Consider the following 17,006-nt stretch of genomic DNA (forward strand, 5'->3'; position numbering starts at 1 on the left):
TCATATACCACATTTTCCCCTCCTTCTCCCTCCTCCGCCTCCCGGGGCCCTAGCCCCACTTCCTCCCCTCGAGTCCTTATCTCCCGGGCACCGTCTTGGACTATCTCTTTTACTCCCGGTGGCTCCCGCCCCTTCCTCCGCAAGCCAGGGGCCAACTCCGCGAGAGGACAAATTAGCAAAAAGCAGAGCTGTCCCTGGGGAGGGGCCGGGACAGAGGGCACGCGGGGGAGGGGCGAGGGCAGGCAGGGGTATTTTTAACCGGGGTCAGAGGCTCAAGTTGCAGGGCCGGCCCCACCCTGAGCGCACCCCGGTCGGCCCCGCACCGGGCGCGCCGGCAGCTGTCCCCGTCCTTGTCCTCTACCCCCAGCGCGGGGCCGAGATTCCCCGGGCTGCTGCAGCTGCGAGCGGACCCTGCCGGCCGCCCCGCGCAGGGCAGCCCCACCCGCCGCAGTCCGGCTCCAGACAGGCCGCCTCCCCGCCCCGGTCCTAGCGGCTCCGGGCGTCCCCGCGGGGCGCGGGAAACAAGGCCTCCGGGCCGGGGCTTGCTGCTTGACCTTGGGTAAGTCCCTGCCCTTCTCGGTCGTGGGCCCCCTGTTCGTGCAGCGAGCTACTGTGCCAGCCCGCCTTTCTCTGGCGTTCGGGCGGTTCTGGAGGCCGGAAACTCCGCGAGGTGGGCATCCCTGCCTTCTCCCCCACGCCCTTTGCTCACCCACCTGGGAGCGCCTATATGCCGCCTTACTCAGGAGGAGGCGGCAAAGGCAGCGAGCAGGACAGCAGGCCCACCCAGGACCTGGGGATCCTGCCGCTTGAGCTGCAGTAAGTCTTGCGGGGGGGGGGGGTGCTGCGGAGGTCCCTAGCTCAGGGTTTTCCACCCGCCTTGGGGGTCCGCGGCCCTGCAGCAGCTACAGCCCTCATTGGATATGCACCCAGCATTTTGCTGGGGAAGCAGCCCATAGTTTTCCTAGGCTCGTAGGATCTACGACCCCAAAAAGGTTACGAATCACTGATTTAATCTGACCCCCCCCCTCAGTTTACAAATGAGGAAGACTGGGGCCCCAGAGTGGTGTGACTTGCCTGAGCTGCCTCACCTGGTGAGTCAGGGCCGGAACCAGGGTGCATGCATCCAACGTTGTCTCAGCCCTTCATGGCACGTGGAACTGTGACTAAGGCAGAGGAGCCGCTGCTGCGGGAGGGGGCTCTCCAGGCCCAGTTTTGGCGATTAAGGAAGCTGAGTTGATGGACAAGTAGGAGTTAACCAGGCAAGGAGGTGCTGGGCAGGGTGTCCCAAGCAGAAAGAACAGCACTGGCAAAGGTTCAGAAAGTTAGTGAGCACGCGCCAGTAAGCAGAACTGCAAGTTCTTTGTGGCTGGATCAGAGGAGCAGAGGACCGGGAGAAGAAAGATGCACTCAGAGGGAGCAAAGGCCAGCCTTCCCCTCAGAGCCCTCTGGCTCATCCCCCTGTCCCATCATCCCACAGTCACCTTCGCAAACCTTCTAGCCCTCAACAGATGAATGGATAAACAAAATGTGGTACATACCTACAATGGAGTATTATTTAGCCATAAAAAGGAAAGAATACTGAATGAATATACTGAATATGCTATGATATGGATGAACCTTGAAAATACTACGCTGAGCGTAAGAAGTCAAACATAAACGGCCACATACTGTAGGATTCCATTTACGTGAAATGTCTAGAAAAGGCAAATCCAGAGTCAAGTACTGGGGAAGGGAGAAATGGGTGCAGGGTTTTATTTGGGGGTGATGAAAATGTTCTGGAACTAGGGAGAGGTGGTGGTTTACAACATTGTGAAGGTACTAAATGCCCTTAAATTGTGCACTTTACGATGGTTAATTTCACCTCAGTATTAATAATTTCATATTTGGTTATGTTTTAGACTCTTTGAAGCACATAAAAAACTATTACTCTCATTTCTTCCGGGGAGAAAAACCGGATAGTTGGAGATCAGGAGAAGGAGGGTGACTCTTGGTTCAAAATTCAAAATGTATGTGTGAATATTTGAAAAACAAATTAAAAATACTTTTAGTCCTTGTCTTGGCTCTTAATGTCCTCTGTCCCCAGGCTTTCTTACCCCCGTGCCCCTGGGGAGCGCTTACAAACCAGGAAGGGGACTCTTGACCTGATTTCCACTACCTGACCAGATTCTCCTCCAGCCTTCTCACCTCCTGTTCCAGCCCCTCCCCAAACCTCCGCTTTTGCCTTCCTGTGGGGCAGCAGCTCCCTCTTCCAGAGACATCCACGGCCCACATCTGAGTGTCCATTCACGCCAGATGCCACTCTAAGCCCTTCTGCATATTCACTCACTCAAATCTCACAACACCCACTTTAGTATAATACCCATTTTACAGATGAGGCAAGGGTGGTGCAGTGAGACAGATTAAGTAACATGCTGAGTTTATGTCTGGCTCCAGGAAGCAAGTGTTAATCACTTCTCTAAACTGTCTTTCCAAGAATATCCTTCCCCTGCCCTCCATGGGCAAACTGGACATTGTTCAAGGCCCAGTTGAAATACCACCTCCTCTGGGAAGCCTTCCCTGCCCCCCATGAACAAGAAATTCACTCTTCTGGGTTTCCATTCAGTATTTTCTTCTGGGGGGGGGGGGGGGGGGGGGGAGGGAGGGTTGTATTTAATACTACATTAGCCCAGGGCAGGGGCCCAGTTGTATCCCTAGACAGACCGGAAGAGATTTCTAGCTTGACTATAGAGCTGTTTTCCACTGGAGCTTTTTTTTTTTAAAAAAAAAAAAAAATAGTTTCCAGGCCCTCTCCTAAGCACTACATACACCTCATTGAATTCCATCCACGCTGCCATCATCCATAGGTGATAGATGTTTTAGAGGGGAAACAGGTTCAGGACGATGAAAACTGGCCCAGGTCACACCCATGGGAAGGGGCACAGGCCTGACCCTGGCAGATCCCCGTTCCCATCCACCTCCTCCCTCCCGCTGCCCTGGGTCAAGGAGCCAGGCCAGGGCCTAAGCACAGTTGGTGTCCTGTGGACACGAGTTTATTCGAGGGGACCGGGGCCAGAGTGGGTACAAGTTGCAGGCTGGGAGAAAGGGGCAGGGGGTCTGAGGCCAACAAGACAGGAGGCCCGGGGGCCACAGCCAGAGGAGCGTCGGGTCAGCAGATGAGCAGGTGGCTGCTTTTTCGCTGCACAGAGCGTCAGGGCCCAGGGCATAGTGGAGGCTCTGGGAGAACTGGGCAGAGAAGGACAGAGCTGAGACTCAGAGCGGAAGCCTGTCAGGTGACAAGCTCAGGCAGCTGGGAGGGCCCACGTGCCCCTCCCCCATCCTGCCGTTCCTGCCCCCCAGCCCCTGTCCCCACTCACTGTGGAGGGCGTAGGTGCCTGGCTCCAGGTGAAGCTGGGGGGGCAGGATGATGAGGAAGCCCCCACCCCAGGGGTCTTCGGCCACTGAGAGACAAGTGTGAGAGGAAGGGTGATGCCACACAGGGGTCAGAGAGGAACACTTAGAGGAGACAGGCAAGGTGGGCGGGGGGCTGCATGGGGGCAAGCCACAGAGGGAGCAGTAGGGAGGTGAGAGCCCAGGGCCCCTGGGCAGGGACACCAGGGCCTCTGGGAAGCCCCTCTGAGCGTCCCCATGGTGGGGGCGCCGCTCCCGAGTCCAGGCCCAGTGGGACGGCTCCTTTGCCATGACCTGGGAGGAGGGGAGCGGGTTGTCAGTGAGGTGGCAGGCCCAGCCTCTTTCTTCCACCCAAGTACGTCACCAGGCCTCACCTCCTCACAGCACTGACGGCTCACGGCGGCCCGGAAGCCCATCCGGGCCCACAGCTGGTCCCTGTGGCGCAGGAAGTCTACCACTCGAGGACGCCAATCTTCACCTAGTGCCCACGGGAAAATCTCACACTTGGGGTCCTCCAGGTCCTCCTCCATGTCATTTGCAAGGTACCTGATCACAGGGGCATGGTGTCAGGGAGCAGAGGCCATAGCATCTGTCCTGTCCTATCCTACAACTCTCAGCAAGTCTCTCCACATACCCCCACCCTCACTCACAGTGCCAGGAACAGGCTGCTGTGGGTGTATTCGCTGAGCTGCAGGTTGGCACGCCGGAAATAAACCAGCACCATGGCCAGGAGATACTGCAGAGAGACAGAGGGATGGTGGTTAGAGGTCAGTGGGGAGGAGAAGGGGAGGACTAGGGGCCAGGCCCTTTGCACCCAAGGAAATTTTGGTGGGTGGAAGAAAAGACTGCTCCCCCCCATCAGACCAAAACCAAAAAAACCCAAACCCATTGCCATCGAAGTTGATTCTGACTCATGGCGACCCCCTATGTTACAGAGTAGAACTGCTCCATAGGGTTTTCTTGGCTGTAATCTTTATGGAAGCAGGTTGCCAGGCCTTTCTTCCATAGCGCCACTGGGTGGGTTCTAACCACCAACCTTTAGGTTAGCAGTCAAGTGTAAACAATTTGCACCACCCAGGGACATTTGTCTAGACCTGGGGTCCCCAATAAAGTGGCAGAATTCAACCTTCTCCCCAAGTGAGCCCCCTGCCTCTACCTGCCCTCTGCCCCCTGACCTTATCTGAGATCTGGAAACAGGGGTCTTTGGAGAGGAACTGCTGGAGATAACTGTCCTCTGGAGGGGGAAAGGAGACAGTGGTCCCGAGTTACTCCTGCAGTCCCCAAGACAAGAGTGGCATCAGAGTGCCAAAGCCCAAGGTTCCACTGACACCACCCCCTCCCGCCTGCCAAACCTGGGCCACCTGAGAGGGGAGGGGGTAGGTCCAGGCCCCACCCTTCACATCCGTTTTCAGACTTGGCCCCTCCAGCCCCTCCCATGCCAGCAAAGTAGACTCACCCAGAAGGTTAAGGAAGGCCCGGAGCTCCTGGTGCCGGCGGGAGAGGAGAGACCCACTGCCCCTACTTGGACAGCTCCAGCCCCCCAGTTTCACCTGGGTGGCAACCACAGGGACAGTGGCAGGGTCTTGGGTGGTACTCATCTCATAGGGGGTGGGGGTGGGGCAGGGTGGGGTGGGGCAGGGTGACCTGTAGAGAAAGCAGCCCCAGAACTCAGCACCTGCCCCCCACTCCCCCACAAGTCAAGGCGGGTGAGGTGTGCAGGACAGGAGACCTCAAGAAGGTGGAGGGATGGGCATGACAACTTGGGGGCTCAGAACAGAAGGACGCTGGGAATCATGTGGGATAGGGGAGCCACAGAGAAAGAGTTCCAGGAGGTGAGAGCACCCTGCTTTCCTCCTGGCACCCCAGGCCAGGCCCGAAGGGAGTAGTCAGGGCAGCAACAAGCACGGTTGAGGCTCACTAATTGCCCGAAGCTGTGCTAAATGCTTTAAGCATTATCTTATCCTCGGAGGAAAGTACAACGTTATACCCATTTTGCAAATGAGGAAACTGAGGCACGGAAATCTCACAGCCAGTTAAAGGTAGAGCCTGTCTGACTTCAAAAGTCCAAGAGTTTAACTGCTCCTCTTGCCCCCAACTCACAATCCCCGACCCGAACCAAAGCGGCAGAGTTGAATGGGCCACCGACTCCTTAATTCACAGAGGGGAAAACTGAGGCCTAAAGAAAGGAATGGTACTAGACAAGTACTTGGGTTTAGCGCTAGTCGGGGCCGCCTCCAGCATTTCAAGCTACTTTTCTAAGCCCTCAGTCATCCCTGGAGAGAGAGACGTCAAGCAAAGGGCTCAGGAGAGGGTGCCTTCCACCCTGCGGGGTGAACAATGGGACCTCCATCTAGGCCCCTACAGCCAGCCCAGCCTCCCCAGCCTCCTGCCCCCAGAAGCCTTACCTGAGCTCAGCAATTACCTACAGCATAACGCCTAGACCGCGACCGGAGTGCGTTAAATAGCCCCAGGGCTGCCCGGGCTCGCCCAGGCCCTCCGCCAATCCTGTGGAGGGGGTGGGGCTTGTCATCACCACCCACCTCTACCTGCCAGTGAAGGCAGTCACCTGCTGCTCCCCAAGGTAAAAGCATCTCCAAATCCTTATCAGCTACAGAGGGGTGACCGCAGGCCAGCTGGACCCCAAGGCCTGAAAGCGTCAGGGCGGGCAGGGAGCCCACGCAGGACCCCTCCCTGCTCTTTACTTATGCGGAGCCAAGGTGCTGAGCTGGGCATGCGGCCCCGGCTTTGAGCGGCTAATGGGAAAGGTTTAATTCACCGATTGTGCCTTGTTGGGGCGGGGTCGCTGGGTGTGTCTGCGTTTATTTTAGTATCAAAAAACAGAAAACCTGCGGCTGCGGACTTGATTCCGATTCATGGCGACCCCTTGTGTTACAGAGTAGAACTGCTCCATAGGGTTTTCTTGGTTGCAATCTTTACCGGAGCAGATTGCCGGCCCTTTCTCCTTCGGTGTCACTGGGGGGTTCAAACCGCCAACCTTTAGGTTAGTAGTGGGGTGCAAACCGTTTGAGCAAGCCAGGGACCTCTTTTATTTTGGTACGGGAACCCAAAAACCTGAGAGCAAGAGAGGATATTGTCTTGGTGTTGCAATTCCCAAAGGCCACATCCTCTTCCCAAGTCCCTTGGGAACTTCAGCCTGGGGAGCCCAAACGGAGAACCGGCTGGAGCCCCAAGGCGGGAAAGCAGGCCTCTACCCCAGGACCACCAGGCTTCCCCCAGGGGACCTACAGCCTTTTCATCTTCGCTGGCTCATTTTGTTGTCACATCAAACCTGTGGGGCAGTCATGGTCTGCATTACTGAACACATTTGACAGGTGACTTTAAAATATGTATTTAATAGAAATGGAGGCCCTGAGAGAAATTCAACTGCTTGTGCTCAAAGTCCTGCAGGAAATGTGAGCCAAGCCAGGTGGGTGATGAGGGAAGGGCCAGGTCCTCAGTCCCCAGGCCCCAGAGGCTGGCTTCTTCCTATAACACAACCTGCCCACCACCAGTGGGACACCGGGCACCCATGGAGTCCTGCTTCATCCCATCTCTGCCTTGTTCCCAACCTCAGGCCTTGGCCCAAGCTGCCCAGTGTAGATTTTCACCCCTCGGTATTTCCCCTCCTTTTGTGTCTTGCTGCCTCTCTCTGCCTCTCTGAGTCCCTCAGTCTCAGAATCCCTCAAACTCTCTGGATCTTTCAGGGTCTCTCTGTGTCCCTCTGTACCTGTGGGTTTCTCAGTATCTGAGTCTGTCGGTCTGAGTATCTCTGCAAATCTCCCTGGGTATCTCTGAAATTCTGAGTCTCTCTGGGTCTCAGACTCTCTGGGTGTCTCTGAGTCTTTCGGTACCTCTAGGTCCCCCTCGGTTTCTGAGTCTCAGTCTCTCTGAGTCTCTCAGAATTCCTGGGTCTTGGGTTCTCTGCATCTGTCTGTATCTCTGAGTTTCTTGGTGTTACTGGGTCTCTCTAAGTCTCTGGCACTCTGAGTCTCTGGGTCTCATGGTCCCTCTGGTTCTGGGTGTGTCTGGGCCCCTCTGGGCCTCTCTGGGTCTCTTGGTCTCTCTCAGTCTCTTGGTCTCTTTGGGTATCTGTGTCTCTCTGGGTCTCTTAGTCTGGTTGTCTGTGGTGTCTCTCTGTGTCTGTTGAGGCCTCTAAGTCTGAAGATCTCTAGGTCTGAAGGTCTCTGAGTCTTTCTAGGTCTCTTGGCCTCCCTGGTCTCTGGCTCTCACTGGGTCTCTTAATCGGGGTCTCTGGGTCTCTTGGGGTCTCTAGGTCTGGGTCTGTCTGGATCTCCCTAGTCTCTGTGTCTCTTGATCCACCTCCTGGCCACCACGCATGTTCCCTGAGGCCAGCAAGGCCTTCTCTGACCACCTGGTCTCCATCAAGGCATCTGTTTTGTTCCCATGTGGCTCTCCCTCATCTGTTTGTTGTTGGCGTCCCCCAGAATGGTATTCTGTGAGCACAGCAGCCTCCATAGCAAGCTCTACACACAAGTACCTGGTGCTTACTAAAGAGGCCATGCGCAACTCAGCGCATGTGTTCCTCACAATAACCCTGTGAAGTGGCTATAATTAGTAGCCTCATTTTACAAATGAAAAACAACCACAACTAAAGCACAGAGTTCTGGTTGTTTCCAGAGAGGTGAAGTCACTTGCTGCCAACAGCTAGTAAGTAGAAAGCCAAGTTTCGACCAGGCTGACCGGCTCCGGCCTTGCATTGAAGCATAAGCCAGGTGGTCTGGCTGTCTGGTCCAATGATGTCCCTGGACAAAGCCTGACACAGAGAAGGTGCTCAGTAAAACTGTGAATGAATTCCCCAGATCAGCTGTCTTCACCCTCTCCCCCCGCCCCACCACACCATAAAATAAGGCTAGAGATCAATAAAAAGACACCAAACCAAACCCATTGCCATCAAGTCAATTTCAACTCATAGCAACCCCACAGGACAAAGTAGAACTGCCCCATAGAGTTTCCAAGGAGCGCCTGGTAGATTTGAACTGCCAACCTTTTGGTTAGCAGCTGTAGCACTTAACCACTACACCACCAGGGTTTCTAAAGATCAATAGGAGGTTACAAAAATAAAAAATAAATAACCTTTGGGCTCATCGCCTTAAGCCTGGGTGGACTCCAGGCCCATCCCCTTCAGTGCCAGCCGCCTGCTGCTTAGGGATCTAACACTCTCCACATTGGGAAGAATTTTTTTTTAAACTTTTTATTTTGAAAGAATTTTAGACACACACTGTCATGGATTGAATTGTGTCCCCCAAAAACATGTGTCAACTTGGTTAGGCCATGATTCCCAGTATTGTGTGGTTGTCCTCCATTTTGTGATTGTAATTTTATGTTAAATAGGATTAGGGTGGGATTGTAACACCCTTACTAAGGTCAGATTCCTAATCCAATGTAAAGGGAGTTTCCCGGGGGTGTGACCTGCATCACCTTTTATCTCTCAAGAGATAAAAGGAAAGAGAAGCTAGCAGAGAAGGGGGCCTCATACCACCAAGAAAGAGGCACTGGGAGCAGAGTGCGTCCTTTGGACCCGGGGTGCCTGTGCGGAGAAGCTCCTAGTCCAGGGGAAGTCTGATGAGAAAGACCTTCTTCCAGAGCCTACAGAGAGAGAAAGTCTTCCCCTGGAACTGATGCCCTGAATTTGGACTTCTAGCCTACTAGACTGTGAGAAAATAAATTTCTCTTTGTTAAAAGCCATCTACTTGTGGTATTTCCGTTATACCAACACTAGATGACTAAAATACACATAAAAAATAAAAAACCAAACCCGTTGCCATCGAGTTGATTCTGACTCTTATCAACCCTACAGGACAGAGTAGAACTGCCCGATAGGGTTTCCAAGGAGCAGCTGATGGAGTCAAACTGCCAACCTTTTGCTTAGCAGCCATAGCTCTTAACCACTGTGCCAGTAGGGCTCCTAGACACACACAGATGTTGCTAAAAAAAAAAAAAAAAAGTATGGAAAGATTCCACGTGCCTTTTACCCAGTGTTAACATCTTACATAATTATAGTACAATGATCAGACCCAGGAAATTAGCACTGGTACAACCAAGCCACAGACCTTATTCAGAATTCCCTGTCTTTACATGCACTCACTTCAGGGTGTTTTTTGGTATCTAGTTCTATCCATTTTATCACATGCATAGATTTGGGTAACCACCACCTCAGTCAGAATATAGAAGTGTCCCATCACCTCAAACAAACTCCCTAGTCTATCCCTACCCACCCCTGCCCCTGGCAACCACTAGTCCGTTGTCCAGCTCTATAATTTTGTCATTTCAAGAATGCTGTATACATGGAATCGTACAGTACATGACCTTTTTTGACTGGCTTTTTTTCAGCAATATAATGACTCTGAGATCCGTCCAGGTTGTTGTACGTATCAATCGTTCATTCTTTTTTATTAATCAATTGCTGTAAAGTCAACTTTGACTCATAGTGACCCAATGTATGTCAGAGTAGAACTGTGTTCCATAGGGTTTTCAATGGCTGATTTTTGGGGAAGTAGATTGCCAAGCCTTTCTTCTGAGGTGCCTTTGGGTGAACTCAAACCTCCAACCTTTTGGTTAGCAGCATTAACCGTTTGCCCCACCCAGGGACTCCTTTCCTTTTTATTACTGAGTGGTATTTATGGTTTGGATGTACCACAGTTTGTGTATTTGTTTACTTGCTGAAGGATGCTTGGGTTATTTCCAGTTTGGGGCTTTGACAAATAAAGCTGCTATGAACACTTGTGTACAGGTTTTCATATGGACACGTTTTCGTTTTTCTAAGGTCGTATGATAAAATGCGTGTGTTTATGAGAAACTGCCAAACCATTTTTCAAAGTGATTATTTTTGTATCATCAGTAGATTTTTATTTTAGCCATTCTAATGGGTGAAAAAAAGAACAAAGAAGAAATTCACACATTTGAATTGTGGTATTTGTGAAGAATATTGTGTGTACCATGGACTGCCAGAAGAACAAACAGATCTATCTTGGAGGACATACCACCAGAATGCTCCTTAGAAGCGAGGATGGCGAGACTTTTGTCTCACATACTTTGGACATGTTATCAGGAAGGACCAGTCCCTGGAGAAGGACATCATGCTTGCTGAAGTAGAAGGCCAGCAAAAAAGTGGAAGACCCTCAGCAAGATGGATTGACACAGTGGCTGCAACAATGGGCTCAAACATAGCAATGATTGTGAGGATGGCTCAGGCCCCAATCACATTTCCTTCTGTTATACATACGGTTGCATATGAGTCAGAGCCCAGTTGACGGCACCCAACAACAATAGGTGTGTAGTGGAATCTGTTAATGGCTCTCATTTCCATTTCCCTAATGGCTAATAATATTGAGCATCTGTGATCATTAAGGTTGTGTGTCGATAAGCAAAAAAGACACATAAATACACACATATATACCAAAAATTGCTAGAACAAGGCAAAAGAGATAAATTACAACCATATTGGTAGATCTGATGGTACATGCAGAAAAATAAACTAGCAAGGATATAAAAGACATGAAGAATATGATTAACAAACTTGACTTTGAGGATAAACACGGAGCACTGCACCCAGCAAATACAGATTAGGTGTTGTTTTCAAACATCATAGAACATTTTCAAAAAAACGGATCAAGTTCTTGGCCATTAAGCAACTCGACAAATTTCAAAAAATTAAAATAATTGTTTTTTAATGTTTTAGGTTAAATGTCCCAACAAACAGACAAATAGAAAAAAAAAAATCTTATGTATTTTGAAATTAAGAAATGTTTTCCATAATTTCTGGGTCAAAGAAAAAAATCATAACAGAAATTAGAAAAACAGATTGAAAATTATAATGAAAATATTGTATGTCAAAGTTGGGGGACACAGCTAATAATTCTTAGAGGAATTTATGACTTAAAATGCAGATATTAGAAAGTAAGAAAGGCTGGGAAGTTAAAAAGAGTTTTAAAAGAGCAGTTACCACTGAGTCCCTTCCAACTTAGTTACGGGCGACTTCTGGGTGGACTAGAACTATCCAAGCTCCATATGAGTTATAAAAAAAGACCAAAGGGACTTCCGGTAGCTGAGGAAAATAACAGCTGCCTGGTCCTCATTTCCCAAAACTTCCTCCGAAAACAAAGCAGAAAAACAAGAAGGGAAAAATAAAACTATGCCAAAATCACACCCTCAGCATCACTTGAAAACAGAGCGCCCAAACTGCAAAATAACTGTAAGTTAAAGGAGAACACACCAAGTCCCAGCGCAGATCTCTCCTGCCCCGCCTCACCCCGCCCTGCCACGAAGCTTGGTGCCCAGAAAAACCAGGGGAGGAAGGAAGAGGGGAGCTGGCAACGGGGCCTAAAGCCTATGTAGAGCCACCAGCGGAACAACCAAGTCCTTCCGAAGTCTGAAAATATTAAGTAAAACCTCCTGGCAGATCAGAGCTCAGACTACAGGGAAGGGACTTAAAAGCATGCACAATTTGGATGGGCAATCTTTGAAATGCGTAGCTTCAGGGGGAGGAAAAAAAAAAGACAAAAAAGAGCGAGAAGTGCCCTGTGGCAGTTGAGTTGGGAAGTGGGAAGAGAAGCAAAATGGGGAAGCTTTAGGGTCGTGCAAGACAAAAGAGAACAACAACAACAAAATCAGAGAACACACAACCCCTCCCCCACTACCAAAACAAACACAATCCACTGAAGTATCTGGACTTTGCTATACTGACATAAGAGTGTGCTGTTGAACAAGGAATCTCTTAACACTCCCCAATACCACAAAAATGAACAGGAAAAAGATTTAGCAGATCAATATGGAGGTATTATGAGAAATCAGGAAACAAAATCCAACACATATCAACCAAGGAAAATCCCCACCCCTACCTCAAGAAAACAACCCTGAATCCAAAGACAAAATATTCACAAAACCTGATCCTATATTAGGTCACAAAGAAATTATGAGTAAGTTCAATAAAGTAGAAATATTACAAACAATATTCACTGAGCACAAGGTAATAAAATGAGAAATTATTATCAAAAACAAAAAGGCCCTTCTCCCTGGAAATTTAAAACACCTGCTAGTAAAAAACTCTTGAGTGAACAACAAAATAGGGGAAACTGTCAGTCAGAGTTAGGGTGGGTGGGAATATGGAACTCTCTGTCCCATCTGCTTTATTATTCGGGAAATCTAAAACTATACTAAAAAAATAAAGTCTATAAATTGTTTTTTTATAATTCCCACAAAGAAAAACCTAGGTGCACACGGCTTCAGTGGTAAATTCTAACAGACATTTACAGAAGAATACTAAACCTTCATAAACTCTTCCAAAAAGAGGAGGAAACACTGCCCAACGTATTGTATAAGGTCAGTATTACCCTGTTACCAAAACCAAAGACATCTCAAGAAGAGAAGATTGCAGACCAACATCCCTTATGAATACAGATGCAAAAATCCTCAACAAAATACTCGCAAACTGAATTCAGCAACATATAAAAAAAATTATACACTACGGGGGAGTTATCCTAGAAATGCAAAGTTGGATTAACATACAAAAAACAATCAATTTAATACACCATATTAATAAAATAAAGGGGGAAGAAAACACATGATCATCTTAATAGACACAAAAAAAGCATTTGACAAGATTCAACACCCTTTCGTGATAAAAACGCTCCACAAATTAGGAATAGAAGGGAACTCCCTCAGCCAGGTAAAGGGCATCTATGAAAAACCCACAGCTTACATCATGCTTAATGGTGAAAATCTGAACGCTCCCCCTGCCCTAAGATCAAGAACAAGACAAGGATGTCTGCTCTTGCCACTTGTATTCAACATTGTATTAGAGGTTCTACCAGAGTGATTAGACGAGAAAAAGAGAAAAGGTATCCAGATTGGAAAGAAAGAAGTAAAACTATTTCTATTTGTAAATGACACGATTTTCTATATAGAAAATCCTAAAGAACCCACCAAAAAACTTTTAGAACTAATATATGAGCTCAGCAAGCTTGCAGGATACAAGGGCAATAAAAAAAAACAATTGGCTTTCTCTATACTAACAATGAACAACATAAAAATGAAATTCAGAAAACAATCCCATTTACACTAGTATCAAAAATAATTAAAAATGAATTTAACAAAAGAAGTGCAAAACTTGTATGCTGAAAACAACAAAACATTGTTGAAACAAATCAAAGAAGATCTAAAGAAATGTAAAGACATCCCATGTTCATGGATCAGGAGACCTAATATTGTTAAGCTGATTTACAGATTTAATGCAATTCCTATCAAAATCCCAGCTGCCTTTTTTTTTGCAGCAATTGACAAGTCAATCATTAAATTCATCTAGAAATGCAAGAAACCCAGAATAGCCAAAATAATGTTTTTTTTTTTAAAAAAAGAACAAAGTTGGAGGGCTTGCACTTCCATATTTCAAAACCTACTAGAAAGCTTCAATAATCAAGACTGCATGTTACTGGAGTAAGGCTAGACAAATAGATCACTGGAATAGAATTGAGAGTCCAGAAATAAATCCATATATTTATGGTCAATTGATTTCCTATAAGGGTGCCAAGATCACTCAATGGGGAAAGAATAGTCTTTTCAAAAAATGGTGCTGGGACAAGTAAATATCCACATGCAAATGAATGAAGTTAGACACCTACCTTACACCATACACAAAAATTAACTCAGAATGGATCATAGAACTTAATGTAAGAGCTAAAACCATAATACACTTAAAAGAAAACATAGGAGTAAACCTTCATGACCTTGGGATAGGCGATGATTTCTTAGATTTAACACCAAAAGCACAAGTGACAAAAGAAAAAAAAAGATAAATCAGACTTCATCAAAATTAAAAACTTTTTTTTGCTGCAACGAACACCATCAAGAAAGTGAAATCATAGAATGGGGGAAAATATTTGCAATCGTATATCTGATAAAGGACTTGTATCCAGACTATTTAAAAAACCCTTAAAAAGTCAATAATAAAAATATAAATAACCCTATTTTTAAAAATTGGGAAAAGATCTGAATAGACATTTCTCCAAAGAAGATATACAAACAGCAAATAGCACACGAAAAGATGCTCAAAATCGTTAGTCATTAATGAAATGCAAATCAAAACCACAATGAGATGCCACTTCACACCCACTAGAATGGCTATAATAAAAAAGACAGGCAACAACAAGTGTTAGGGAGGATTAGGAATCATTGGAACCTTTGTGCATTGCTAGTAGGAATGTAAAATGATGCAACTGCCTTAGATAACAGCCTGGCAGTCCTCAAAAAATTAAATATAGTGTTTCCATATGACCCACAATTCCACTCCTAGGTATATACCCCAGATAATTGAAAACACACGTTTACACAAAAACTTATACATGATATATACCATAGCAGCATTATTCATAATAGCCAAGCAGTGGAAATAACTGAAATGTTCACCAGTTGATGAATGTATAAAGAAACTGTGGTATATCATACAATGGAATACTATTCAGTCATAAAATAAAATGGAGTATTGATACATGCTACAACATAGATCAATTTTGAAAACATTATTCAAAGCGAAAGAAGACAGTCACAGAATACCACATATTGCATAATTCCATTTATATGAAATGTCCAAAATAGAAGATTAAATCAGCTCTAAATCTGAAGCCTTTTGACAAGTAAACATAAGCCTATCCAGCTAAGGGGGAGTGAGACAGGGTTCAGGCATTCACCAGGGGAATTCTCTGAAAGCAGTTAAGATAGGATAGCAAGTTTATTTACATACATTAAAACTTGACTCTCTGCACTCTTTGTGTTACAAACAGTCAAGATTTTTATAGCTGTGATCTGCCTCTTTATTTTAACAAACTTAGTCTGTACCTAGTTACCAGTTAATAAAGAACTAGCAGAAACACCTGGAAAAATCTCAATGAGTAAAAATTAATTTGGGAGTCAGAATGTGGAAGTAAGGCTTGATATACACCTATCTTGGCTATAAAGTTATTTATAGTTCATTTAGGAATCCATAGAGACAGAAAATAGATTTGTGGTTGTCAGGGTCTATAGGGGAGAGAGAATGAGGAGTGACTGCTAATAGGTATGGGGTTTCTTTTTCAGGTGATGAAAATGTTCTGAAATTAGGTTGTGGTAATGGTTTCACAACTTTGTGAATTTACTAAAAACCATTGAATTGTACACTTTAAGTAGATAAATTATATGGTATACAAACTATATCTTCATAAAAATGTTTTTAAAAAATTATGAGACTACTTTGCCAACTTTGCAAAACAAATTTTAAAACCTAGAAAAAATGGGTGATTTCCTGGAGAAATAGAGATTAGCAAAATTTACCCCCTTAAACTTAGAAATCTTAGACCAATATTCATAACCAAAAAAAGTAGAGAAAGTTAATTAAGGAACTACCCCACCAGAAAGCATTGGGCCTAGATGGTTTCACAGAGGATGCCTTCTAAACCTTCAAAGACCAAATAGTCCCAATGCTCTATAAATCATTCCAGAACATTGAAAGTGAAACACAACTTTCCTATTTCTTCTTTTTTAAATTTAATGTGGTAAAATACATATAACAAAAAATTTTCTCATTTCTTTCATGAAACAAGTATAACCTTGACACCTAAAAAGAAAACTGTAAACTGATATCACACATGAATACTGATGCAAAAATACTAAAGAGAATATTAGCAAACAGAGTCCAGTACCACCTTAAGAAAACAATACACCATGACCAAGTGTGATTTATTCCAGAAATACAAGTTTGGTTCAATATTAGGCAATCTATTAATATCACAACTATATTAATAGATTTAAGGAAAAATACATGATTATTTTCATAGATGCTGAAAAAGCCTTCAATAAAATTCAACCCTCTCTTGATGAAAACATTTAAGAAAATAGGAATTGAGAGATGCAGTGCAGTGAATTACTTAATATGGCCCTTCTAGCCATAGTTTTTGTGACTCTCACACAATGATTGTGTGGGATTATGCAAATAAGGTGCTTCTGGCCCATCAAGGGGATTGGATGACATTTCTAATAATGCAAATAAGGTGCATGGTACCCTTGTGGGGATGGGACCATGCAAATAAGGTGTATGGAACCCTAACGAGGGGATTGGTCAGTTTTGCCATCCCACTAAGCTTAAAAGAGAACCAATTCCAGAGCAAAGAGGGGACCTCACAACCATCAAGAAAGAGCCAGGACCCTTCAGCCAAAGATTGTTGTTGTTGTTGTTAGGTGCCATCGAGTTGGTCCCAACTCATAATGACCCCGTGTACAACAGAATGAAACGCTGCCGGGTCCTGTGCCATCCTCATAATCGTTGTTATGCTTAAGCCCATTGTTGCAGCCACTGTGTCAATCCATCTCATTGTGGGTCTCCCTCTTTTTCGCTGACCCTCTACTTTACCAGGCATGATGTCCTTCTCCAGGGACTGGTCCCTTCTGACAACATATCCAGAGTACATGAGACGTTGTCTCGCCATCCTTGCTTCTAAGGAGCATTCTGGTTGTACTTCTTCCAAGACATCAGTCAAAGATTAAACAGGCCTATGAAACAAACAACACATGTAGTTCAACCATGTGTACGAGACTAATGGGCACACCAGCACAAAAGCAAGATGAGAAGGCAG

At 46.4% G+C, this 17,006-nt stretch overlaps 1 protein-coding gene across 1 annotated transcript; it reads right to left on the reverse strand.

Moving 5' to 3' along the window:
* Positions 1-2,997: 2,997 nt before the first annotated feature.
* SPDYC (speedy/RINGO cell cycle regulator family member C) lies at positions 2,998-5,818 on the reverse strand. The gene is made up of 7 exons (XM_012557651.2): positions 5,814-5,818; positions 4,844-5,031; positions 4,563-4,621; positions 4,038-4,123; positions 3,762-3,933; positions 3,354-3,681; positions 2,998-3,071 (listed from the first exon to the last, which is right to left on the reverse strand). Exons 1-7 carry the CDS (start codon positions 5,816-5,818, stop codon positions 2,998-3,000), a joined length of 912 nt encoding a protein of 303 aa, XP_012413105.2.
* Between the last annotated feature and the right edge of the window lie 11,188 nt (positions 5,819-17,006).

Source organism: Trichechus manatus, unplaced genomic scaffold (assembly GCF_000243295.1).
Source record: "Trichechus manatus latirostris isolate Lorelei unplaced genomic scaffold, TriManLat1.0 scaffold00113, whole genome shotgun sequence".
In the NCBI taxonomy this organism is placed as follows: domain Eukaryota; kingdom Metazoa; phylum Chordata; class Mammalia; order Sirenia; family Trichechidae; genus Trichechus; species Trichechus manatus.

Coding starts and splice junctions, on each gene's coding strand:
- SPDYC (XM_012557651.2), bottom strand. Junction 4,622..4,843: donor GGCCTTCCTTAACCTTCTGG/GTGAGTCTACTT, acceptor TTCCCCCTCCAG/AGGACAGTTATCTCCAGCAG. Junction 4,124..4,562: donor GTTTCCAGATCTCAGATAAG/GTCAGGGGGCAG, acceptor GTCTCTCTGCAG/TATCTCCTGGCCATGGTGCT.